Consider the following 26,359-nt stretch of genomic DNA (forward strand, 5'->3'; position numbering starts at 1 on the left):
TTAGTTTCTCAACTTTATAATGAAAATTAAACATTCCTCTGAGAAGTTGAGTCAGTCTGTCTGTGTGTCTCAGGTGGTTCTGTTCCAGGCAATGGAGAATGGCCAAAGTTGGCTGTACTTGGCCTAAATAACTTTGGTCTTTAATGAGCCACAGCTGTAAATACTCAGTATTTCTGCAAACCAGATCCCAGGCTCCCAAGTTAAGATCAGGAAATGAAAAGCATCCAATTAGTGGCCACCTGTGAGAACTTTAATTTTAGGTGATTTGCCTCCTATTATGCAGAATTCTATGGCAAGCGGCAAGGGTAAAATGTTACTATTGAGCTAAGGACTTCATCTGTTTTAGAAATTTTAGAAATCTTTTTAAGTCTACTGCCTCTAAATTATTATTATAAGGGAGGCAAGTGTCTTTTGAAAACAGCGTCTTAAAATCTAGCTATTCCTTTTTATTGGAAAGGATGTGGCAGCCTCATTAGATGCTCATTGCCTCTTTGACTGCTGCAAGTTCTTTTATCTTTCCATCCTTCTTGACGCCCACACTGCCTGACCTCCTGTCTCTCCACCTCCTCAGTCATTTTCTAATGTTAACTCTGACAAACAGAAATACTGAAGTGCGCTAACTGCGGTCTGAGTTTTTCATTTTATCCGTGAAATCAGCAAAATCTGACTTCCTTCCAAAGGCTGAAAAGTTTTTGTTGTTGTTGTTGTTTGGTGATAAATCTTTTTTTCCCTCATTCTTATAATCTTCTTTATTTGGCAGACTTTTTTACCCTACAGAGAACACTGTCTTCTTCTTAGACAATTTTCTCACTCAGTATTCCCTTGTGATTATTACTTACCTTTTTACAACTATGCTGTCACAGCTTTTCCCTGATGATTTCTCCAACCTTTTTTCTGCCAATAAGTGGTATATTACATGGATTTCATTAGTATGGATCTTCTTTAGTTGCCTGAAAGACACACAGTATGGTTGGAATATAATGTATATATAATCCAATTATCTAGCTAAGTCCATACATTATAAGCAGTTTGACAGGCTGTTTTGTTATATCTGAGATTAATTTCAGAGAATTGAACAATAATGGTGAAAATAGGTTGTGTTCCCAAATCTACTGTAATTTATTCTTGGGCACCTCAAGTATACAGAAGGTACTTCCACAAGGACAGAAGAGAGGAATTATTTCCAAACCATTGCTCTGGCTGTTAGAATATTTTATGTATCCTCACATACTAGCTACTGAGTGTTTTCTTTATTTTTATTACCAAGACATGTTTGACTACACAAAAATACTTTCATACTGCATGATTAGACTATATTTATTCCACAACAGTAAATTTTCCTTTTGTAATTCTCAGTCTGCACTGGAGCTAAGGGAAAGGAAGCCTCATCAAAAGAAAGAAGGCTAATATGGCTAACTGCCATAAAATGTAGTACTTCTCTACTTCTTCTCCCACAGTCATTCTTTAAGGGCCTTTTTTTAACGCTTTCAGTAGGGTATAGACTAGGTATTTCTGTAGACCTGTCTGTCTTGTCACCATGGCAGTCAATTTAAAATCCTTCTTTGCAAGGTTTCTTGTTTAAAGTAGGAACTGCCCAGGAAAATAGATAAGAAAAATAATTACTGAGTAATAGGAAGATCTAAGAGGTTCTTGGTCATCTTATCCTGTCTATGGATAGGCCCCAAAAATGTCAGAAAACAGCTTCAGAGACTCTGGAGCTGAAAGTTCACCATAATATCTAATAGAGGAAATAAATACGATTAAAAAGAACAAAAGGGATTCGAGATACTGTCTTACATCAGCAGTGGGAAAATAAGAATGAGTAATTGGATTTCTGAGAAAAGGAAAGAAATAAAAGACCAAGCTTGAAAAATCAACATAACAGGACTTCTTTAACAGGGCACATTAATTTATTGATACTAGTTGAACAACCAGCACCGCTTTAATATTGCCTTTGGGATTTACTCACAATCTCTCTTAATGGTGATATGTCTCTAGTATAAACTCCTCAGGCAGAAGAGAAATGGAAGAAATCTTACTTTTCCAGACCTGATGTTGTTTAGACCCCAACTAAAATCAAGAAAAATACAGCATCAGTCTAAAAGGGAAGTAGTTCAGACCAAATGGGATCCTGTCAAAAGGGTGGAAGAGAGTGCTGAGCTGATGGCCAATATTGGTGCCCAAGGGAAGTGGCTTCAGGAGTGGGACTCTCCTCACTTTCAGAGGGTATGTGATTTCTGAGCAGAAATCCTAATTTTGTTTAGAATTGTTATATAGTTATCCAAAGCAATTAGACTGTTGTTTCATTTCACACAGGCTTTCTAGTGTTTTTGTTTGCCCAGCTCCATTTTGAGCGAGAAGATGACCTTTTAATGAAGGTCTAGGATAGAGTGATGGGAACCCAATAGCCTCAGCTCTTGGTGGCTCAGTAATGACACATGCTTATCTCTACTAAGATTTGGAGCCATTTGGGTTTACACAATTCTTTGTCCCAGTGCAGACATCAAAGTTTATTGAACTTCTGTCAGCCTTTATGGGATTTCTTTCCTCTGGCTAATAAGTCCTTTTGAGTAAACTGGAGTGGATTTTATAGATTATTGTGAAATTGTCTAACTATAAATACAAGAATTTGAGTAGCATAACTACCACATCTCCTCTTTGCTGTAGGGAAAGTTCTATATTTATCCACAAGATTTTTACCTTATAATTGCTGTACAGAACTGAGGCATGGTATGTACCGAACTTTCCAGAGGAAACCTGCAGGAGGCCAGGATGCCAGAAGTAAGGACATCCTTCAGTATATCAAAAAATTGAGGGGAAGGCCAGACATTGCTAGAAAAACAGAATGCTAAGAGTGATCTCCACTGAATCTGCCAGATGGGTGATCAGGTGCTGTTTCCTTTCTTGAATAGAAAGGAAGCTGGAAAAGTCTGTTCTTTATGTTGCAAGAGGAAGCCAGACAACTAATGGAGAAGGCTGTGGATGTCCTGACATTCACAGGTTAGACAGCAGTTATCTCCCTTAGCCTGGAAATGCTGTGAGGAAGTGTCTCTTCTGGATATGCAAGCAGTTACAGGGAATAGTAAGAAAGAAATTCTAAAACAGACTTCAGCTCTTCTTCCATGAGCTCATATGTTGTTTTGAAAACCAGGTGACTGTTTTCAGTTTTGTACTGCTTTCTGGAAGCTGAATGTGATGTCTAAATTTGATTCCTGTCCCAATCCTTTGGATTACTGCAATTCAAAAAGGTCTGGAAAATGCTGGAATATTCATCCTGAGATACTTGTGAGCAGACTGAAGCTATCATCTCAGCTATTTTATTATTTGCGAGCACTTGTGGAGGGTGGGTGAGGAACTGCGAGGCAGGAAAACAGTAGAAGTTTAAAAAGGAGGAAGGGATGAGGGACAGGGCAAGAAAAGCCAGGGAATTACGGCTGGAATACTGGTAAGCTTAACTTCTATCCCTGAAAGAATTCTGTAGTGAATAAACAAACAAAAATTCGTAAGCATCTAGAAGATAACAAGGAAGCGAGTAGCAGCTAATATGGATTTGTCGAGAATAAACCATGCCAAACCAATATAGAATCACAGAATCATAGAATGGTTTGGGTGGGAAGGGACCTTAAAGATCATCTAGTTCCAACCCCCCTGCCACGGGCAGGGACACCTTCCACTAGACCAGGTTGCTCAAAGCCCCGTCCAACCTGGCCTTGAACACTTCCAGGGATGGGGCATCCACAATTTCGCTGGGCAACCTGTTCCAGTGCCTCACCACCCTCACAGTGAAGAATTTCTTCCTTACATCTAATCTAAATCTACCCTCTTTCAGTTTAAAGTTTAGAATATAATTATTTATGGCAGGGTAACAGCCATGTGAATTGGAGAGAAGAGTGCATGTCATATCCTTATTTTAGGAAGGCTTTGTAACAGTCTCACAGGACATTTTTGTAAGCTGGCAGGAGAAACATGGTTAAGGTGAAAATAATCATAGAACAGGTGGAAAACTGCCTGGAAAACATGCTCAGTGAGTTGATATTAATGGCTCATTGTCAGAAGAGAAAGAGCGAGGATCCACATAAGTCTTGTGCTATTTGGAAGTTTTGTTAACACCTTGGATGATGGCAGATAGAAGATACTTACTGAACTGAGGATGACATGAGGTTGGGAGGGACTGCAGACATTTTGGAAGGCAAGATTAGAATGAAAATGACCTTGATAAATTGAAGGCATGGTCTGAAAAAATTGGATGGAAGTCAGCAGGGACAATACACTGCACTTAGGAAAAACGAACTGTACAAATACAGCATTGTGAATGACTGTTTAGGAGGTAGTTCATAAAGTGATTTGGGAGCATAATGGAGGAACAGAGATCAACAGAATTGTGCTCTTGTAAAAATGTGTAAATTGTAGTATTAGACAACATATAGGCATCATTTGGCGAGAATCTAAAGGAGGTGAAAAGGGAATGAGCTTAGATATATAGAGCAGAGCTGATAAGGAGTGTTTGGCATTTTTTAGCTCAACTGAAAAGAAGTGCATACATAGCAGGTTTTGAGTGGATAAAAACTTGCACAGAGGAAAGGAATCTGGTCTCTGTTTCTGTACTACTACTAGGATAAGAAGTACTTGTATTAAATTTCAGGAAGAAAATTTCAGGTTAGATAGGATATCAGGAAAAAACGTTGTAGTGGTAGGGATAAAGCTGCACTGGAGTCCATTCCTTAGAGAGGTTCTGAATTTCCCCCCTGGGGAACTTTAAAACAGGCTGTGGGAACTTCTCTTGCGAAAGGCAGAAATAGTCTAGGGCAGGGAACTATATTTAACGTCCTGTTGAGAGTTCATATCCAACCTTATTTTTCTGTGATTCTATGTGGTCCTTCCTGACATAACAAAAGTCAGGTATTGTTATCCTCAGCACCCGAAGAGCTGTTTGCCTTTGCTTCATCTCTTTTAAAGGGGGCCACATTGAAAGTGGGGTGGAACTATTGCGTATTAGGGCAGAGGTGAGAGAGTGGCTTGCTGCATCTTGTTCTTTTCTCTCTCTTTGTGTATAAACTTTGGAGTTGGGGTGAGAGCGTGTTCTTGAATGCTCCAACTTCATTTTTCATCCTACTCCACATGGCGTATCCAATTCTCTCACCAAAACATGCTTCTTACTATCAGAGGTGTTATTATTCATTTTTATTTTACGGTAACGTAAAATACGTTTCTACTCAATCTTTACACAGATCCCCCTCCCCCACCACTACTTTTCCACCCTCTTACGTAGTCAGTCCCTCAGTCCCCTGCCCTCTCTCTCTCATATAAGATAGAAAAGTTTTAAATAAATTTCCAGAAGAGCCCCCAAATCCAGCATCACTCCCTATCTCCTTCGCATGGAACAGGCTCATCAGCTGCCTTTATACTCAGTGAACCACATTGTTTGTACTTGACACAAATGCACCACATTCCCTCTTTTCCAGTGCCTAGAATACTGGCCACCCTTCTGTCCCTGCTGTAGCAGGCTCTGCTGGGCTCACTGATGCCTGATTTGACCAGTTTCCTTCCCAGATTCATAGTTTACTGCCCACCCCCTCCCTTCCAGCTCCTCGTCTTCATCCCTGTCCTCCCAGCTCACCTCAAACAAAGGCTTAGCCTCCTCACGCTCTCTCCTTATGTGGGCTGCCTGCTAAGGCAGCAGGAACAAGATTTATTACCTGTTACGGCTTGATCTTTTATGCTGCCTGCCTCTTTTCTTGATTGTCTTGGCCGTTGCCTCGGGGCAGTATTAAAACTACAATCCAGGCCAACTTATTGTACACCTTCTACCTGGCAGGTTAATGAGAAGGGCTTTTCAGCTGGTATTTGAAGAAAAACCTTTGGTTACAGACTGTCAATGGCTCGTTTAGTTTTCTCTCTTGAGCTGGATGTAGCCTGTAGGCTTGAAGGCTAGACCGATCTGGGCTTTTACATTTGGGTTTCTTGGAGCCCCAGCAATGTTTCAGATCCCTTATTGGCAAAATTATTTGACCTTACTGGAGGTCTGTAGCTGCATATTTTAATGATACTGTTCTCTGTAATGCCCTGTCAGTGAAGCCCTTTCACCAGATAAAACAGCGATCCAGTTTTGGCAGTAAATCTTCCTGTCCACCTTGTGTACCAGTCATGCTATCAAATGGAGAGATCAACCTGCTTTCTCACAGGTGAAGTGAGAGCTTTGGTGGCACAGCCAGTTCTGCTAAATGGAAGTGGCCAGTCCAACAGCCAAATGCTAACGAGTTTCCATTTGGAGCTAGCTGGATGATGTTGAAAATTTGTTCTCAGGTGCCCAGCGATAGCAGTCCCTTTCATTTACTATGCTAAGAGTCGCAACTCCTGCCGCTTCAGATGTTATGTTAGTGACTGGCCTGTGTAAATGCATTTGATGAAGGCATCCTGTGTACAGTCTTGACACTTTGCAACACGAGCTTTAGGAAGGAATTTGTGTTGCACGTAGTTCAGATTTGGATTCAGGGCAGTATTCTTTTACGATGCTGAGGATTACCCTGTCTTGTGCCTAAGCAGAAAGTTTGTTGAGCTAAAACTGCATGATGCAGTGGTCCAAAGAGAGAGCCAGAAAAACCTCCCCTGCTTGCTAGTAGTAGCTAACTCTGCTGTTGTGGGTGATGGGCCCAAAAGTGCTTGTGAGCTTTGATGGAAGTGATTCCCAGCTGAACTTCAGGCTTACGATTTTCAAATCCTACACTGCAGTTTAGTGACTTTGTGTTTTCCCTATAGTTGGTAGACAGCTACTCAGAAGGTAGTTTTCTGTATTTAATCCAGGTAACTCTGATGTGCAAACGTAGTTTTTTTGAACTGATCCTGAACATACTTGAAAATCAAACTGGATACAGTCTTCAGCTTAGGTTGTTTCATATAGTTCAGTTTATGCCCTTGCAATTTAAAACAGAATGGAGGCATTTTTCACTCTTTCTTTTAAATTCTCTAAGGAAATACTTTATTGGATTGTAATAGGTACTATAGGTATGAGATCACTTCAACTTGTAAATAAGTCTAATTTGATACACCTCTGTGAAATGCAGATTTGTGCGTATTGGCACTTACAGCAACAGCTTCCTTCGTTGTGCAAGTGCCATTAATTCATGTTGGTTTGATTCCTGTGAAACAAGTCTTGCATTAGCATACATATCATGCAATTGCTATTTGAATTCAGCTCCCTCATGACTGTTTGTAGCAGTCACAAAAATGGGCTGTCATAGAGTTGTTATGTCATGTGGCATTTGATAAAATCTCAAAATAGTACTGTTCATGCATACTACTTTAAGATCAAATCCATACTGAAAACTTCTGAAAATTTTCGTCTTTGAGCTTTGCTTTCTAGTGCCTGGATATACATTCCAGCACTGTCCATAGGAAAGATTTCTTCCTTTGAATTTAATTTCCTCTAATGCCAGTAACTAGTGATCAAACCAATCCATTGTTAAAGCTGTTAAGTAGCCTGAACCATCCTGTTTTCATTTGGGCAATGACAGCATTGGCTTTGCCAGATGTGAGCGATCTACCCTGAGTACAGAGTCATCTGAGTTTGATGTTAGCACCTGTGTTAGGAACCTAAATGCCTTGAATTCCCTCTCTAGCTAGCAGAGAGAGAGAAGGGTGCTCCTGGAGTGTGGCTGGAGACCTACCGACCTCCGAACCTCTGGAGATGTATTTCTCTCTCTCTGTCTTCATTGCCTAAATTGAGGTGGGATAAGTCAGGACAGCAGAGCTGCAGCCTTTTGTTGTGCAGCTCCTTCTAGTGATTCAGCTAAAAGATGCTGGGTCTTTGAAATTTCGCACCCTGAAGTGTGAGATAAGGTCGGTGATTGAATTTGAATCTCTTCAAAATTCCTGTGCAGTGAGTAGGAATAGATGGGACATCAAAGGCACATTCTGTAGACCGTAACTTAAGTCAGGTATGAAAATCAAATCAAACTTTACCTAGTATTACTGCCTCATGTAATAGGCAGTCTGATTTAATCATGCCCTGATTACTGAATATGGGTGGGAGGAGAAAGGGAGTAAGACCAGTACTTTTCTTAATTTGTTGAATAAACATGTAAACAATTTTCTTTGTGAAAAATTGACCAAAAAAGTAAGAACCTCCAAGTTCTGTCCACAAAGGCTTAAACTTACACTCTAGAGGACCATGAAAACTGTCAACCCCCCCCCGCCCCGATACTGAAACCTGAAAATGAGCATATAAATAATGAATGAAAGATCTGAACTGAATGGTAAGATATAAAAATCTATGTCTCTTGGGGCAAATATACTGAAAGACAATATTTTAGCAGTAGTAAAATATTACAGTATCTATATATTGAATTTAGAGTCAAAAGAAACAATCGGATCATCTAGTCAGACTTCATTTTGTTTCTCCTCTGTGAAACCTTAAAGCTTGCATCTGACTCCAGCGTGTCTCCTAGATATGTGTCTATTCTTGATTAGTTGGCAGACTAACAATTCATAAGCAAGGGAACTTTTTGTTTATACCAAAAACTGTTTCACTGTTAAAAATATGTTCCTAATTCATCATCTTAATTTGTCTGGCTTCAGCTGTTAGCTTTCTATTCTTGTTATACTTTTTTATGCTAGATTACACAGAACCTTAATTCCCAGTATTTTCTCTGTGTGAATCCACTTACACACAACAATTGAGGCACCTTTCAATGTGCTTTTTAATAAACTAACATCATTTAGCTCTTTAAGTCTCTTACTGCAAAGCATGTTCTCCAGTGTTCTCATCTTCATGTTTTTTTTATGATTTCCTCAATTTTTCAAATATTTAAAAAAATATGAACAAAAAACCTGTACATAATATTAATCACAATTTGTATGAGTGCATACAGAAAGGGACATTCACTCATTATTGTTCTACTTGTAAAGTCTGGGAAAGCACTGGCTCTTTCTTGCCATGATGTTATTGGGACAAATATGAGAAGATGCCCTGTCTCCTCATCTCAAGCTTTCATGTAGCATCTATATTCCATAGTACAGTATTTCCATGCCCCTTTATCCCTTTTATTCCATAGACCATAGGCCATGAGGTTTGCTTTCAGTGATCCTACCTCTATAACTTTGCATTTGGCTGTATTAAAGCACATATTGTTTTACTGGATCCAGGTAAGCAAATGATCCTGGTAACTTGTCAGACTTCCCCATCCTCATTGTTATTTATGTTTGTATCCGTATTCTTGATTTTATACCTGTTTCTTCCTCATTTATTATGGTAGAGCATGATGATCATTTCACTGGCAAGTATTTTTCTGACATGTCAGTTAATCAGTTTTCACCCCATTTAGCATGTGCTTTATTGATATTATATAGTGCCAACTTTTTAGTCAGTCATGTGTTATTGAATGAATTGCTTTACAAAGTCTAAACCAGGCAATTTTATTGGACAAATCTGTAATCTTATCAAAATCCTGTTAGTATGATGAGAAAATTTTTTTCTCTAAATCCATACTCTCTGCCGTTAATTACGTTCCTGTTCTTCACCCTTTATCAATTAGGCTTTGTATTAGCTCACTCTTTCTTTTGTCTTAGTTGATGTCAGGCTAACGAGTCATGCTGCTTGTTCTTTAAAAATTAATGGCACATTAGCATTCTTCTGGAATTTCCCTGCTATTTCAAGATTTATTAAAAATTAATAGAAGAGATGAGAGATGCCCTCAGTTATTTGGGCCTGTTGATTTGAATATAATTATCCCTAGCAGATGCTGTCTGATATTCTCCTCGGTTACTAATTCTTGAGTAGTGAAATCTGTGTTTGCCAAGTTAAAATGTAAAATGTGGAATGTTGCCAAAGCTTAAGCTTGATGTTTGTAGTGTTCCTAAAGTCATGGGTCCTTTAAGCATGCCCTATCTTATCTTTTGATGTGATAAAAATAATAAATAGATATCAGAGACAATCTGTTACCAGAAAGGTTTGAAAGCTTTATAGTTATAATTACAGATACAATTATGAGAAACATTAAATATGGATGAAGTTTTCACACTTACAGTTTAAAAGATAAAACAGATTTTGTTCTCAGATTAAAAACAGGAAACTGGTTCTGTAAGTATGGGACATGATGACTTTAGATCTAAGTTTGTCTAAAAGTAAAACGTAACATTTAAACATGACCCTCAGGAATGCTAAGATTATAAAATATCAGAGGAAGAATTGTGCCTAGACATATCTGTAGTCCTTAAACCAGAGAGGTACTCTGAAATTTCTTTAACTATCACCAGTGATTGTGGATTATACTGTTACTGAATTATCTAGAACCTGTAATGACTCCGGCAGCAGCATTGTCCTAAGTTGCAATCTCTTTCTGCACAAACTAGAAGATCTATTGATAGAACTTAGTTACAGTATGACTCCCTTTCAATGAAGTTAGCGGTTATATGTGTGTCTGACTTCAGTGACAGGAGAGTTAACTGACAGTGAGTACATTTTGAAAAAAACATGCCCAATAATAATGGTAAACTACTACTGCAAATTTTAGAACTATCAATATCACTGGTTTGTACATTAATATCTTCCTTGTTAAGCTGAGGTCATAACGTGATAAGAATTATGCAAATGATCAGTGGAAAACTTCATGATAGAAACAAAGTTCTTATAATTACTATAACACAATATTATTATTCTAACAATTGTGCAGGAGCAGCTGTTGTTATTGTTGGGTCTTTCTGTAAAAAGAGCAGTAGTGTAAGGAAGTAGTCTAGGAACCATCTGTTACTAGCAGTTGATGTTCAGAGCTTCCCACTGGAGAAAATGGACTTGATTGGGTTAGCACAGTAAGAATTAAGATACAGATTTGGGAATAAATGACACATTTAAAAGGACTAATGAAAGGAAATTTGCCTAGGTGCTTAGATTGCTTTCACAGTCACCAAGCAACAAATAAACTTTAACCCTTCTCACTTTTATTTTTCACAAGGAGTCAGACAAAAAGCAAGCCCTTTTCCATCTAGGCTTCCTATCTTTTAAATTCCCAGAGTCTCTGAAAACAAGCGTAACTTGGAAAATGAAAGAAATATTTTTAACTACCTAGTAAGATCGGCAGCTGTATAGTAGTTGGCATGAGCTATCTGAGCTTTTAAGAGGACGTATTCTAAATAGAAAAGTTATTTAAAACTTCCCTTCTGCATAATGTTACTGGTATAATGTTGTCACGGGAACCTTAGTCTCAGATTTCCTGATTTTTATTGGTATAAAATTATAGCCATTAATTATGGATACGCCATGAGTATCTTTTTTTTTTTTCTCTCTTTTCTTTTTCATCTCTGTAAATCATATTCTTTAAGAAAAATCTCTTGATTGGAAGACAAGCGCTCAAAAACTGTGTGGTGGTACAGGGGGAAAGCAAACTAAGGCTGATGACTTGGCTTATTAACCATAGGAACCATAATTTTTTTTTTAATCTGAAAGGGCCTGATGCAGTTATCCATGTGTAGGCATTTAGTGCTACTTGAAATAACTGGTGTATCCAGGACACTCAGGTATGACACGGCTCTCAGGTGTGGCACAGGACCTGCAGAGTCCTGTGACCTCCTAGATCAGCATCTGAAGGTTAAGAGGGTTACCATCAGGCATCCCAAATGGCACTAGCAATCTGTGTGAGGAAAATCAAATTGAGTTATAAGTCCTGGGTATTTGCACGGACTCAATTGCAGGAGGGAGCTTTAAATCTAGAATGCAAAGTATTTGTGACTACATAGAGCTTATTCAGCATTTGATGTGAAAATCTGTTCTTTTGTATGAGTAAATGTACTAGTAAGAAATTAGCAAGAAAGAAGTTAGTATTTGCTATACCAGATCTGTGACCCGAGAGGTTCCATTATCATTAATCTGCCAGTCTATACATATCTTGCATTTATCTTTTGGTGCTTCAAAGAAAGCTCCAAAAGCATTGTTAAAATGAGGATGCTCATGACACAGCTGACCTTATTTTCCCACTATGAATGCAGCTTGTAAGTTACAACTCATTTCATAAAATACTGATATAATATAGAATTTAAACCTTAAAAAAATTTTCATGGGCTATAATAATTGTCTAGAATGGTGCAGTGAAAGTGTTTCATGGAAGTACATCACCCTGGTTTCCAGAATAAACACAAATCAGTTAGATATCATTCACCTATATAATGTAAGAGAACAGTATTAATAATACTCATGAGGTAACTTGTCTAAAGTCAATGTAGAATCACAGTATTTCTTCATCAGAAAATGTTTGAGTGATCCTGGCCCAGAATCAATTTAATTTGAGCTTCAGGAACTTCTCTGCAGCATGGAGCTCTGTGCTCTTTTCCGGGTTTATTTTAGGTTCATTGCTATATTCTCACTAGCTTCGTGCTTTTGCCTTGTGTTCTGGCAATATGGCAAAACAGAAGCGTCTTTTAGAAAAATGTATAGGAATGGAAATTTTTTTTCAAAATTCCATGCTCAGAGTTAGACGTCTAAATTCATATAGCAGAAGAGGAAACTATGAATTCTTGGTATCTTAAAGAGAAATCTATCTCTTATCAATCATCTGATACAAGCCTATTTCTGTATTAGTACTTTTTATACAGCAGTGTCCATTTCGCATTTAGGTTCTATCACTTTCTGAATTCATTAGTTGACATTAAATCACAGTTATTGAGAGTAACCTTTAAGCTCTTCAGAACGACGTAATCCTTCTCTGTTCTCAAAGGTTTTTGTCATCCTTCAGCATATGCTTTGTGTGATTTTGATGAAGCGAGGTTCACACAGTCCCCCAGGTCACTAATGAAAATGGATAGCACAGAACCCAGTGCCAAATCCTCTGAGATCCCAGTTAACGTATTGCTCCCTGTTTGGAAGCTGTACAGTTGCTGCTTACTTGCTTTGTGATCCACCAACCATTTTTTATGTCTGCCATGGTATTTTTACCAACACAGTAGTTCTTTAGTCAGCAGCTGCATAGTGCCTGGTTTTGGTGCAGAGGCAGACATACGGTTCCTTTCAACTCACAGAAAATCCTTCAGCTCCAGCTGATTCATCTTTAGTTACTGACTTCTTTACCTAATTAACCATTTGGAATGGTTTTTTAATACCTTGTCAATAAATATCCTTAATTTTTTTGCTCTAATTTTCTGGATCTGGAAACTACATGAGTAGATTGGTAATTTTGAATGGCTTTCTGGTGATATCTTACAAAACTAATAGAATACCAGAATAAAAAATCCCAATTTTTCTCCATTTCTATTTTCAGCAGAGAAAGTCAGGCTAACAGAAAATAGGCAGTTAGGAGCTACCTCAAGTAATTTGTCTCTTCAGTTGTCAAAACCTCTCTTTGAAGAACAGCCCTAATCAAGAGATGGTGCTCAAAGAGAGATTGTGCTCACATGAGCACATAGTGGTTGAAAGACCAGTTTTGCTACAGATGCCATGGAAAACAGGCACATGTACTGCCAGGACACATCAATTCAGCTTCTTCTTGTGGTGTACATATGTAAATATGTAGTCAGAACGTTCTTCAGGCAGTTAAAAACGTGTCAGAGGAGCACTCCTGTGTCTTTTGCAACAATCTTATTATTGAGGGATTCTTATCAAGTGATGTGGAGTCAATTAACTCCTTCTGCATCCTTTGCATTTCTGTGCAGAACTAATTTCTCAGCTCGCCTCTTGGGTTGATGCTGTACTGCATAGACATTGAATGCTCTGCATAGAAATATTCAGTTGGTCTATTGGGATGAATTATTTCTTTGGTCACGTTGCAAGAACTTGTAATTTCATCAAGGCACCCTATTCGGCAAGATATTTAAGCACATTGCCTAGTCAAACTTCTAAGATGCTTAAACTAGTTATGTGCTGAATCAGCATCTTGGTACTTACCGTCTTATATTGAAAACGCCTGGTGATACTCTAGCCACTTCTAGACTGAATGTCTAATATTGTCTAGTCCACATAGACTAGCCTATGCTTATTTACTGTCTTCAGGCAGAACACAAATTGCCTAGTGACGTTGGTCCAAAAAAGGCCTATATCTGTACAGGTACTGTAAGCAGAGATTCCTCCTTTTTAGCCTAAATCGTACTCAGTGCATGGAGACAGCTTTTCTTTTTCAGAAGGAGGTTTGATGTGATATAAAAATGACCTAGGTTTAATGAAGCACTTAAAATGTGCTTTGCATTGTAGCAATTGAGCCAGCAATACTTTTAATAATATGCCCTCTCACTGCTAGCCTCTTGGATCTGAGGGATTTTCTAATGCAAACCATAATGTAAAATTCATTAGCTACCAGTAGCCAGGGTTCTGAATCTGCTTGAGCCAATGAATTAATTTTCATTTCTGAGAATATTCATAAAATGTTGTCTTATGATAATCCTATATATTATAATGGTTTTTAGATGGCAGTATCATAAACCTAACGTACTTAAAGCATACAACTGGGTATGAATTAACATATTCTAGTATAAAGGAATTAAGATGCCCAGATGAGTTCTTAAATCCTTGAGTGACAGGTGCTAAGCATGTTTACAAAAAATGAAATGAGTACACATATGCTTGTGTATCCGTCCGTCTTTCTAGTTACTCACATAGCTAAATTTCAGGGTGTTCTTTAAAACTTTAGCTGGAACTGTACGTCTGTGTGTGTGCATCCATGGAGGTATGTATGGCTCTCTGGTATCATGAAGAAATGACTATAGGATGGGTGCAACTACAGCTATTTCTCTGCATTTATAATTGCCTAGGAAGAATTTTGTAGGAAGCTTTAGTTTCACACTGACAGATTTAGACTAATCTATTGCTATCGCATGCAGTGCATAAAAGCAAGAAAAATAAAGTAATTAAAGCTTCTGTTCACCCAATTTAGTTGTCAAAATGCATCTGTGAGTTAGATTAAAAGAAGAGGACTTTCAGAAGAACAATAAGATACTAATTATAGTAAAGGGCAGACTGACAAGTTTTACCTTTTCTGTGGACAAGCAAGATTAATTAAAATGATGAATTTTAAGGCACTGGTCTGAAGCCTCAGGATAATAGGGTGAATACTGCAAGATTTTCTTTGTAACTTTCAGCAATTCATTTTGGGTATTTCTATATCAAAAGTCTGTGCTGTGACCAGGAAGTCAGAATCAACATGAACATGAATGGAAAAATGCTATTGGCTGTTTTTTTCTCAGACCAGAACTCACCATGATTAGCTTTTCAAGTCTGATTTGAAATTGCCCTAGAACTGAACCAAAAATCAGGATTTTCATTTGCTGGATGAGAGGATACAAGCAAGGAGAAATACGGACATTGCTTAGCTGTGTGGCTATTCAGCACAGTTGGAGCTATGTCATATTGCAACCTTTCTTCTCTTTGGTTTACCCAGATGACTCATAGCACAAGTAACACGAATTGTCACTTCTGTGCCGTAATACTGTGCTGTGTTGCTTTGTAGACCCTAAGAGGGAACTGCTCAGGATGGAGGGAGGTGGTTTGCTAAGGTTACCTCTTAACTAAACTACTTCTTGGGAAATGGGGTGACCGGTGTTTGGTTTTGGCAAAGGACTATGTACTGCAATTATTAACTGGGTGCTGTAAATGCTCAGGGGGAATCAACTGCCTGAGCTTCTCCTTACCAAAGTTCGGGAGTACTTGGATACCCATCTTTATGTGTACACGCCACAGCCACAGATTTAACAGGACAGGGAGCTACAAACTTGTCCTCCCTCTCCTTTTAGCTTTTATGTCCCTTAGTGCTGGACCTACCTGAATTCCCATTGCAGTGCAGCGTGACAGAGCCTCTTCAGCAGCTCAGCCCCAGGTGCCAGAGGAGCTGGGAAGAAAAGCGATGCTCAGCCTCAGGAAACTAAAAAATGGCCAACACGCTGTGTTGTGGCGCTGCCCCTCGTCTCACGATCTTTCTATTTTTCAGTGTTACATTTACCAACATAAATCAGTTTGAACCAGTTCAAACAAGTTCAGATTTTTTCACCTGTTCTACCAAATGATTACTGGACTGACCTAAAAGTGAATCAGATCTGTTTCAATCACAGCAATACCTAGATACTAATTGCACTAAACATGTAATGATTTGGCTTCTTGCCTGTGCCTGTCCGTGGTGGAAACCTGGCCTGACCAAGGTACGAGAAGCTGAATACATACTCAGGTGGCTGACAAGTCATCCACAATGATCCTTTTAAAGAGTGTCAAAGCTGGCTCAGGTAATGCCTGTGAAGTCAAAGTCACGGTATTGACTGCAGTTGAACACACTCTCAGGATTTGCAAAGGAGCCTGGAGTAGTAAGTGTCCAAATTGCATTAAAGAGCAGTTGGAGCAGCTGAATGTTAACTCGTCTGTGTTTTGGAGAGTCTCCATTTTTGATGGGGTCTCTAGGCATTAGTATGAAACTTCTGCTGTTAGTATTTGTACTATCATTACATAAGGCTGAAGTCTTAGGAGCCTGTTAGCTTGCCCTTTATAATAAGTGCTTAATTAATGAAAATAACATATACAAACAGATAGCAAATATAATAGCTAATGCACTTTAGTCCTCTCTCTTTCAAGTGTTTGGTTTTGCTATGGGCTGAGTTTATGTAACACCTTAATTTTGTATTTTTCACAGAAATGTAACCTGGAATAATTTAGCTATCCCAGACACCCACTGTTCCAGAGAGCTAGAAGAAGGTTACCAGTGCCCACCTGGATTTAAATGCATGGACCTTGAAGATCTGGGACTAAGCAGGCAAGAGCTGGGCTACAGTGGCTTTAATGAGATAGGTCTGTCCTACTGGTAAAATCCATTTCAGTATCCATTTAAAAATGTTTATGAAATAAATAGAACAGATAGCTCATGTCTGTGCTGAAAAGATATCAAGTGCAATCAGTATTCTGCTCAAGTAGAGCACATGCCAGAAAGAGAAGCTGTGCTATTTGCTTTGGAATGGTAACGTTATCATCTATATTTACATTGCCTGGGATCCCAGGATTTAAATAACTTTAAAACAATGTCTTTATTTAAGAAGAGTCAACTGTTGATTATCACCAGTATGCAGATGCGATGACTAATTTCTGTGTTTTATTTATGATTCATTTTAGAGTATATAATTCATCCTATTTGTCTAATTTTAGTAGTAATTCCCATGCAAAAAAACCCCACCCTGAATTACTTTGATAATCATCTTGGTACTAAAGAGAAGGGGAGAGAGAAAATGAGATCACGTGTATCTGGGGCAATCTTGATCCAAACTGTGTTAAGTCAGAACATCACCCAGAAAAATGGTTGGGAGTCAGGCAGATTTTGCAATACAGGTGCAATTTGTGTTCTGTTAAAAACACTGCAGAGTCACCAGGAGAATACATTCTCTGCTAGCTGCAACGTGTCATGCCATCCCCATGGGGAAACAAGCATAGAACAATAATTCAGGAAGGGTGGCGAGAGGATGGGCAGCTGTGGCAAGATCCACATCCAAATGGAAAATATGCAGTTACCCTGTCAGAACATTATGGTTATCTTACATTTATTTAACAGACAAAGGTCCAACAGGAGCCGGGAACTGTAAATTTTCATTTCAGCACAGGTAGGGAAGTCCCTTCACACAATAAAGCATTCTTGCAGGCCATATTCTTTCTGATGCATCTCACTGACTCTGATAAGCTTTTTTTTTTTCATTTTTCCTGGCTTGAGCTCCAGACTGTTATCCTGGCCCCAGCTGAACTTGAAGGTAATAAAAGGTTTAATGACTGAATGACTGCAATCTAAAAAGTTTTTTTGAATATTGAAAGCCTTTGCAGCTGAAATCACTTCAGTTAGTTCCCAGGCTGCTGAATATACACAATGAGCCAGAGAGTTACAAGAAATAGTCTGAGAGTCCTGTTACAACAAGTACTCTGTGATACCAAATACTTTCTGATCAAAATCTGCCATTTGTGTCCTTTCCTTTTTCTTGTGAGAAAGGGGGAAAAAAATTATTTCAGCCAAGCTCCATTCTGTTTCCTCTGGGAGTCAGAAGTGTACCAGTTATCCTGCTAGCTGAATAGCACTGCTGATAGTACCTATATTTTATATAATTTTTTTCTTCAGTAGATCTCAAAGGATAACCCTATTTAATCTCTCAGACCACCTTCAGATTCCTAAGTTAGCGGCATACTGCCATGCCTGGGTGAACATGAGCTGAGTTCACACTAGAAGCTAAAAACATCCACATGCAAGTTGTCTTGTTTGAGATGGTTTGGCAGGGGAGCGTGGGATAGGTGTATCACCAGAAGAATTATGCCTCAGATTGAAATCACCCTTCTTATCTTGACACACAAAATAGTTTGTGGCACTGAAGGCTGTTATTCAAGCTGCCTACCTCTGGTCACCAGGGAAATGTAGTTGCAATGCCTTAGACAAGCTTAAGTGGGTAGATGATTCCAGCGAGGCTCAGAGTGCTTAATAAAGGAGGCCAGTATGTTTTTAATCATGGGGGCAGGTTGGCAAAGACAGGTGAAATAGTTTGTCCAAGTGTCCTGGTTTCAGCTGGGATGCCTGCAAAGGTAGTGGAGAAAACAGGGCTCAAACTCTGGTCTCCTGAGTTGCAGTCCTATGCTTTATTAATGTGTCATTCTGAGTGCTGCATTTTAAAGATCAAAGATTGCTAATAGACTTAGGAGACTTGTCATTGATATATTGTTTTTGTCTAGAAATAGGTAACCAGCATATAACACCTCTCGCTATAGCAGCCAGAAGTTAAGTTGAATATCAATTGAAAGCTGATTACTAAACTTTAAAATACTGGTTGAGACACAGAAGTTTTGCCACAAAAAGTTAAGCAAGCTTCCTCAACTTAGGAATGTTATAAACAGGGTTATAACCAGCAAGTTTATCAATATTTTATAAATCTCCCTTTTGCTATGCATCTTTGTATGTAGTTAACAGGTAAGTAATGCAGTAGATCTTTTCTGTATAATTATACTATTTTATTGTATACATTCATTGATATTTTACTTGCAGATACTATTATGCAGCCTGTCCTGTTGGTTCCTGAAATCTATCATTACAAAAGTCACAAGAGCACAACAGTTTGGTAGCTACTGTATAATTAGTACCACTTAATTTGCGGTATATAAGTACAAGCTATGCATATTTGAATTTGATCATTTCTGTTATTTTTCTTCTCTTTAAAGAAAAAGGGAGGGCTTTTTACGATTTTATTACTGAGTGAAGACCAAGCTGTCCTAATCAAATAAAAGTTAAGAGAGTTTTTTATACTGTGAGAGCTATGCCAAACAGGTAGTTTCATATTTGGGAAATCCCTTAATTTTGGCCATACCCTGCTCCCACTTTTATAAATGGCTTTGCTTTAGAGGGATGAAAAGTGGAAAGATGATAGTGTAAGTTTTGGTACTTGACAATATATTTATTTCCCAAGTTTTCTATTTTTAGTTTTGAGGTGTTCTGTTTATCTGTTTTTATGTATGCTTCTATGCAAGTATGTATGTATTGTTTAAGGAAGAACATAGTTATAGACTAGTGATAAATATGGCTTGAGATTGTCCTGTCAAGATAACCTAGGCCATCCCCTTGCAATGTGAAGCAGACTCCACAGTCTTTCCAGGCAATCTATTGCACTTTTTCATTGTCTGTACTCTTAGGAAGATTTTCCTAAAGTATAACCTGAGTCTTTGTTTTTTGCAATTTATGATCATAATTTCTCACCTTATTCACTATTGACATAGAGAAAACTTTAAAAAAGCTTTTCTGCATCTTTCAAGACTATCGTTATGCCTCTTCTACCCTCTGTGGCCCTGCTGGGCCATATAACTCCAAATGTTTCAGTCTTCTGCTATAGGACTTACATTTCGTACCTTAAATTATTCTTACTGTCCTTCTCTAGACTTTCTCCAGCTGATTCACCTCTTTGTTGAAGTGCAGTAGTGGCAGAATACCCCAGCAGAGCCATTACTTTATGTGTTTTTAAGCTCTATTACAGTTTCTATATCCCAGTGAGATATTTTCCATTTTCAGAACAGCAATGTTGTGGATGATTCATGTGTTTTTCTGATTTGTTACAGCCCTTGTGTCCTTTTGAAAGAGCTGCCATCACTGTTTCCCATCCTTTATTTACTTGATTATTTCTTTTTAAACCCTTACCAAACCAAATGTAGACCCTTACATTTGTCTCTGTTGAATAGCATACTTTATTTTTTTTTCAGACTATTTTTTCTATTTGCAAAGATCTTCTGGAATTTTAATTCTTTCCTTCTTTCAGTGCCTCTCAGCTTATTTTTATCTGAAATTTGATGAGTATAATTTATTTTCTATCAACCTGGGCAAGAGTGAAAAAATAAATAGAACCAAAGCTAGATCAGACTCTTCTGGAACCTCAGCTGACAGTCTTCCTTTCTGACAATGTTTCATTAATAGCTGCTCATAAGGACACTTAACAAATGGTTTTGCATCCATCACAGAGTAATTTTACCTAGCCATATTTCTGTATGTTGTCATGGGGAGACAATGTTAAAAGCCTTTTAAAATCAAGATGTAGACCATCAAGCGCTTCTCCTCTCTTTACAAAACCTGCTTCCATTCCATATTTGTACAGCAGTAATACAATAAGATTTGTGCCATAGGTTCTCCAGCGCCTGCACCCTTTCAATCTGTGTTAATAATATAATACTTACACCTGATGTTTGTGGAGGTAATTTTTCAAACGTGGGCCACATCAGCATATATCTACAGCTAATGCCTCTGTTCTTCAATGGACATATTTCTAGATTGGAGGTAGAATGAAATTAACACCAGTTGGTTTTGCCAACTTTACCGGTGTAATCTCTAATGAGAGCGCAGTTACTGAAAGCCAGGGAAGTTCTATCTGGCTGTACCTGTAGGAGAGTTACGAGCATCAGTCACAGAGGTCTGTCTTAGAACTGTTTATGAAACTGGAGAATTAATGAAATACTGAGTGCAGAACCAATTAGCTAAGGCCTCAGTACCTCAAATCCCTTTCTCTGTGAAGTTCTGAAATGGGAGGAAGGAATAGTAGAGAAAGAATAATCTGCCCCGCTGGGTGGGGTGACTTCAGATGTTTCAGGTTCCAGCTGATGGGAGGCTACAAGAAGTTCCTGCTTTCTTCTACGAAGTTGCTCATGAACTCGGTAGAAACCCAAGTACTCTCTTCAACAGTTTGACACAGAATTTGACTTCTTGAGTAGGTGGTGTTCTTATACAGTAGGAGACTTCATATTAAAGTCTTTTATCCATCAGGATGCCTGAAAGATTTTTCGAATACTACATGTGGGGCTGAGTGGGAGTGAGAGAAAGGATCTGAATGAAAGGCTTAGCTGGCTTTGTGGATGTGGGTGGCAAAGCTCCTTACTATTGACTATACCTGTATGGTACTGTCAAGCTCTTCTCTTTCTCAGACTTCTTAGCTAATTTTGATTCAGGCTCCTGTGAAAAGGTTGATGTTTCCTTTATATTAGAATAGCCTTCAGTCTTGTCTCCCACTGAGAGCATCAGGTACGTTCACAGCTGGCCTGTTTCTTCTTTCTGATTTTATTCTCTTCTTCTCTGTGTTTTTCCTAGCTGTGTTTAATTCTGTAGGGTGTAGCTGATAGCATGACAGTATCATGAAGTGTGCAAAAAAAGTTGAGCTAAATATTGAGAAAAAATGACCTTTGTTTTGTGAATAAACCCCAGTAATTGTACAACTCATTAGGCATGTGATTGTATTTGCATAAGTATTTGCATCTGATAGATCTAAAAAGCATAACTATAATTGTTGAATTAAATAAGAGCATGCAAGACTTGGCAATTGGAGAACTATGACAAGTAATTCTGCGTTCCATGTCACTGTTTATCTGAGTGTGTGTCTACCTTTAGTCAATATTTAACATGGCAGTAATTGCTATATCAGGGCCACACTAAGGGTGTTGGTAGAGCTGTCTGTGTGCGTGCTGCTGGGAAGGGTACCACATAGACACAAATGTGCCAGAACCCCCACTGTTGCTGGATCCTGGGCAGTTTTCCTCCTTACCTGTACTTTCCACACAGTACAGGTCCTTTTGCATTCAGATTTTTGTAACATCTGGCTAGTAATCATTCCACGTGCCTCATGGGTGCAATCATCTGTAATCATCTGCAGATGTACACTTGCAGCTACATTACTGATTTTACTCTTCAGGTAATCCTAGAGAACGTTTTTTCATGATTTACAGAGCTACATATTGCTTCAAATATTCTTAAAAGGAAAAGGAAATCCCGAATGAAAGATACCTAAAAGTTAAATATTCTACAAAGTAAGCAGGAGAAGTTTTATGCCATGAAAGATCATTCTGAAAGGAGAAGAAGATCTTATTCTATGGTGTATCATCAACCCATCTGTCAATTGCTAGGGCCAATACCCTATCAAATGATACTAATTACATCTCATACCTGCAGAGAGCATTTGACAAAGAATACCATATTAATGTCCATTTTACATATAGGAGATAAACACACACATGTTGTATCTTGGAGACAAATAATGAAAATTCAATGGTAAGGAGTGCTTCAAAGCACATATACAAAAATTACATCTGTATTAAACCTTACTTGCCTTACAGTAGAAGTGAACACTGTTCAATGGCACAATAAGCCAGCAAAATCATCTCATTTCATGGGCTATAAAACAGCAACAGAGCTTTAGGTCTCAGATATTTCCCACTTTTATTATAAGGCCTTTTTCTTTATAATATGTGACCCAGAATGTAAATATTTTTGGCATGCCTACAGTTAAGAGCCTTTTTAAAAATTGGTAATTAGAAGAAAAGATTTTATATGTCACTGTGAAAAATGTCTGCCATGATTAGATTAAAAGTTTATTAAAAGATTAATTTAAAGTTTGTGCAAGGAAACATCATGTGGGGTGGGGCCAAAGTCAACTTCCTCAATTTACTTATAGGTATTGTTTTAATAAAAAACTTGTACAGGGATCAAAATAGACCCTTTATTTACCCATAAATTGAAATTTTATCTACCAAACAAGAGAGTTACATTGGTTCTGTTAAGAGTTCTTTTATGACGGGAAAAATAGTTTCGGGTGTGCAACCAGTTTGAATTGCGAAGGCGCTGCTCTTAGACTGGAAGATCGGGGTGGCATTAGGTGCATTGTTCAGAAAGAAGGAATTAAGGTTATGATAATATGCTGTGAATCTGAGTTTTGCACCTCACTGCCACAATCCGTTAAGTCCATTTTCCATGAGAGATTTAATGGTGCCTAGAGGTTGGGTACCTGCCTCTGGGATTACAGTTCATAGTGGGAGTAGCGTGTTGAGTGGTGAGGTGTGATGGACACATGAAAGCCAAACAGCTGGAAAGGGAGGAAGGATGCTCACACCAGTCTGGAATAAAAGCTGGAAAGTCAAGTTAAATCAGATCCGCAGTTAGGTACTCCTAGAAACAGCAAGCACTCAGAGCTACAGGTCCCTTTGTTTATGTGGACACCGTATCATGAATTTGGCTGCAGGAGACTGATACGGGTTCTTAAAGAAAAAGTAGGTGTGACCCATGTTTTTATATAGTAGTGCAGTGGTCAAAGGGAGAGACCCGCGTTCTGGAAGGATGCCCTTTTCGTCCCCATGCAGGGGCTGGGGCAGAGCACGCTCCCTTCCACCTCCCTTCCTCTGAGTCTGGAGCAGCAGGAATTCCTGGCCCCGGAGGAAAGCGAGCCACACGAGACTGGTGACTAGAGGGAGTATTATAAAGACCTGCTCTTTGTCATTCTTCCATGAAGTTATTTCCAATTTTTCTCCATGGACTGCCTAACACAAAAATGTATAAAACCCCCTTTAACACTTAGGAGGCTGAATGTTAACAATACATACCAACACAAAAGAAAACACTTGGAAATCCAACTTGCCATTCCTGCTGCCACTGGATGAAGAAAAGAGCCTGTCGCTGGTGGTAGAGGCTGACCTTCTAATTTCCCTGTCACACCCACCTGACACAGCCTGCTTGTCTCTTGGTGGCAGTATTAGCAGCTACTTTGTCTTCCCAGGTCCCTGGCATGGGGAAGAAAGGCAGGTGGATTATGACTGATTAGTTGTCCTGGGCAACTGCCTGCTTTGCCAGCTGAGACTTCAAGGTCCATGAGGAACAGTGAATTAGGAGTTGATGAACAGAATAAAAATGATATTTGCAGGTTATTTGTTCAAAGTAGGAGATACAACTCATAGTGAAAAGGATTACAAGGGTGTTTTCAGCCTCCCAATATGCCTCCTTCCTCCCCCACTGGCCTTTCATAGTCATCTCCACCTGAATGAAGCCAGTGTCGTTTTGCACAGGCATCAATGGCCAGAAATGCAGATCAGCGTCACCACCACAGCCTGAATCCCTTGGCTCTGAGTCATTTGGTATTTGGGATAATAGAAAGGAATGAGGGGACTGAATTGTTAAGTCAGAGCCTCCATTTAATTGTACCCGTTAAAGGCTGAGAGATTGAGCTCTTATGAAAGAAGTGTTGGTTCAGTAATGATTTCATCAAAATTTGTGGTCAGACTCTTTTATTCTACAGGTGATATGTACGCTTGGTATACATATTGAGTCTTAATGCTCTGTTTATCCTAGCAAGTGCATCATAGTATTAAATACTATGATAGGCAGGTCTAATCTTATTCCACTTATACACCTCTGATTCAGGCACTTGCATGTAAAGTACCTAATAAGGAGGCTTTCATCCATGACTGCAGCCTGTGGAGTTATCATGTGGTAACATGACAAGTGATAACGATGTTAATGTGTGAAGGTGTCAGAATGTAATTAGGGAAGCCATTCAGACTGTCTAGCGATAAAACTCGTATTTTCTAAATGTGAGCCAAAATGACTTAAAGCATGCCCCATTAGTCCACTGATTGAGAAACCAGTGAAAATCATTATTTCAAAAAGGGGTGATAGATTTTTGTTTTTCTCACTGGAATTCCTTCCTAGGCCTTGCAGACAGAGAGCAATAGGGCCCTGATCCCAGCTGAGGCAGTGTCATGGGCGAAAGAGTCTCCACTCGAGGAATTTCATTTATTTGTTTTACTGTCAATTAACATAAACTTATAATCACTCATTCAGGTATTAAGAAGCAAGGAAGACAGTTAAAGAGATGCTTAGGGAAAACACCTTTTTTCTTTGCCTGTCTCAACTTCAGTCCACGCACCTCTCCTCCCCATGTCCTAGTCCCCACTCCTCTGCTTTTGCAGCATGGAAAGTGGGGAGTGGTTTCCTTTTTTTGCTGCTCCTTGTTTCTCACTTTGCTGCTGCTGCTCCTTAATCATCTCCTCTGCTCTAGAATGGGCTTAGCCGTGGGCCGCAGTCCCTTCTAAGGTGTCCCTGCTACGGCGTGCCCCCTGCTACCAAAAGCCTGCCAGTTGTGCCCACAGCAGGTACCTAAATAAACCTAAGCATGACAGCTTAGACCAGCTTTACCCAGGCACCTTCAGAAGGTTATAGAAGGTTTTGGTGAGCATAGAGGAGTAAAGAAAATGGTTCATATGCCCTGTGCAAGTGAGAACGGTTTGCAGTCCTCGTTGTGTTGTTCTTCTTGGGAAATAATTCTGGTTACAAAAGGATGTGAACGCTGTGAGGAGTGAAGCATGGCTATGTGAATAAGGTAAACAAGTTCACTTTGTTCCTTAGATATAACGAACGCCTTGAAAGGGAGTCAACTAATAAATCCCTGTTTAGGCTTAAGGCACAATACTGTTTTCACTGGTCACAGCTTCTTAAGGACCTGCTTACAAGGCTGTGTTTAGTTTCTCATCAGAAAGAGTTTAATAACAGAAGGCTTTGGGAGTTTTGTTTTTTCTTTGGGGTTTCTTTTTATTTGGCAGGAAAGGTACTAATGAAATTCAGTGGTTGGAAGTTGAATGTAGACAGATGTGTTTAGGAAAATTTGAACATTTTGTATCAGTAAGTGTCACTACCTAGAAAAATAATCATCAGGAGGTTGAAGTGAAAATACTTGATATCTCTCCTAAAACCATGTTAGAGCCCACACAGAAGTTACTGGATTTGGTGCAGGAAACACTTGGTGAAAATCTCAGCTTTTTTTGCTATACAAATTAATTTTAAATCCTTTTACTGTAATGATGGATTAAATTATCCCAGAGGTTCCTTTGGGCCTTAGGATTGATTCTGTATATTATTCTTCAGCTTGACAGTTTTGTCTCAGTCTTTTATGTGGCCGAGAAGTAAATGACCTGCAGTCATAGCGTAGGAGAAGTTGTCTTTGTCTTTTGCTTTGTGTTTTTCCAACTATGATTCTGACACTTGGATATTTTAAACAAGATATAACAGAAAAGAAGTAATGCTGACCTACCATGGGCAGTGGGTTAGTATTTTCTTTCATTGTAAATATCTGTGCTGTATTTAAGCATTTGTATTCTTGA

The 26,359-nt window shown here is 38.8% G+C and overlaps 1 protein-coding gene across 4 annotated transcripts in view; it reads left to right on the forward strand.

The window, feature by feature from the left end:
* Positions 1-26,359, forward strand: part of NALCN (sodium leak channel, non-selective) — a 246,619-nt gene that overhangs the window by 40,638 nt on the left and 179,622 nt on the right. For 3 of the 4 annotated variants that reach the window (XM_030036507.1, XM_030036506.2, XM_030036508.2), the window contains one exon: positions 16,587-16,741. In XM_030036507.1, the coding sequence (XP_029892367.1) occupies positions 16,587-16,741 (155 nt within the window). Of the gene's footprint in view, positions 1-16,586; positions 16,742-26,359 lie in introns of those variants that run through there. The other variant, XM_030036509.2, reaches the window with a different exon arrangement.

This window comes from Aquila chrysaetos, chromosome 14 (genome assembly GCF_900496995.4).
Source record: "Aquila chrysaetos chrysaetos chromosome 14, bAquChr1.4, whole genome shotgun sequence".
In the NCBI taxonomy this organism is placed as follows: Eukaryota; Metazoa; Chordata; class Aves; order Accipitriformes; family Accipitridae; genus Aquila; species Aquila chrysaetos.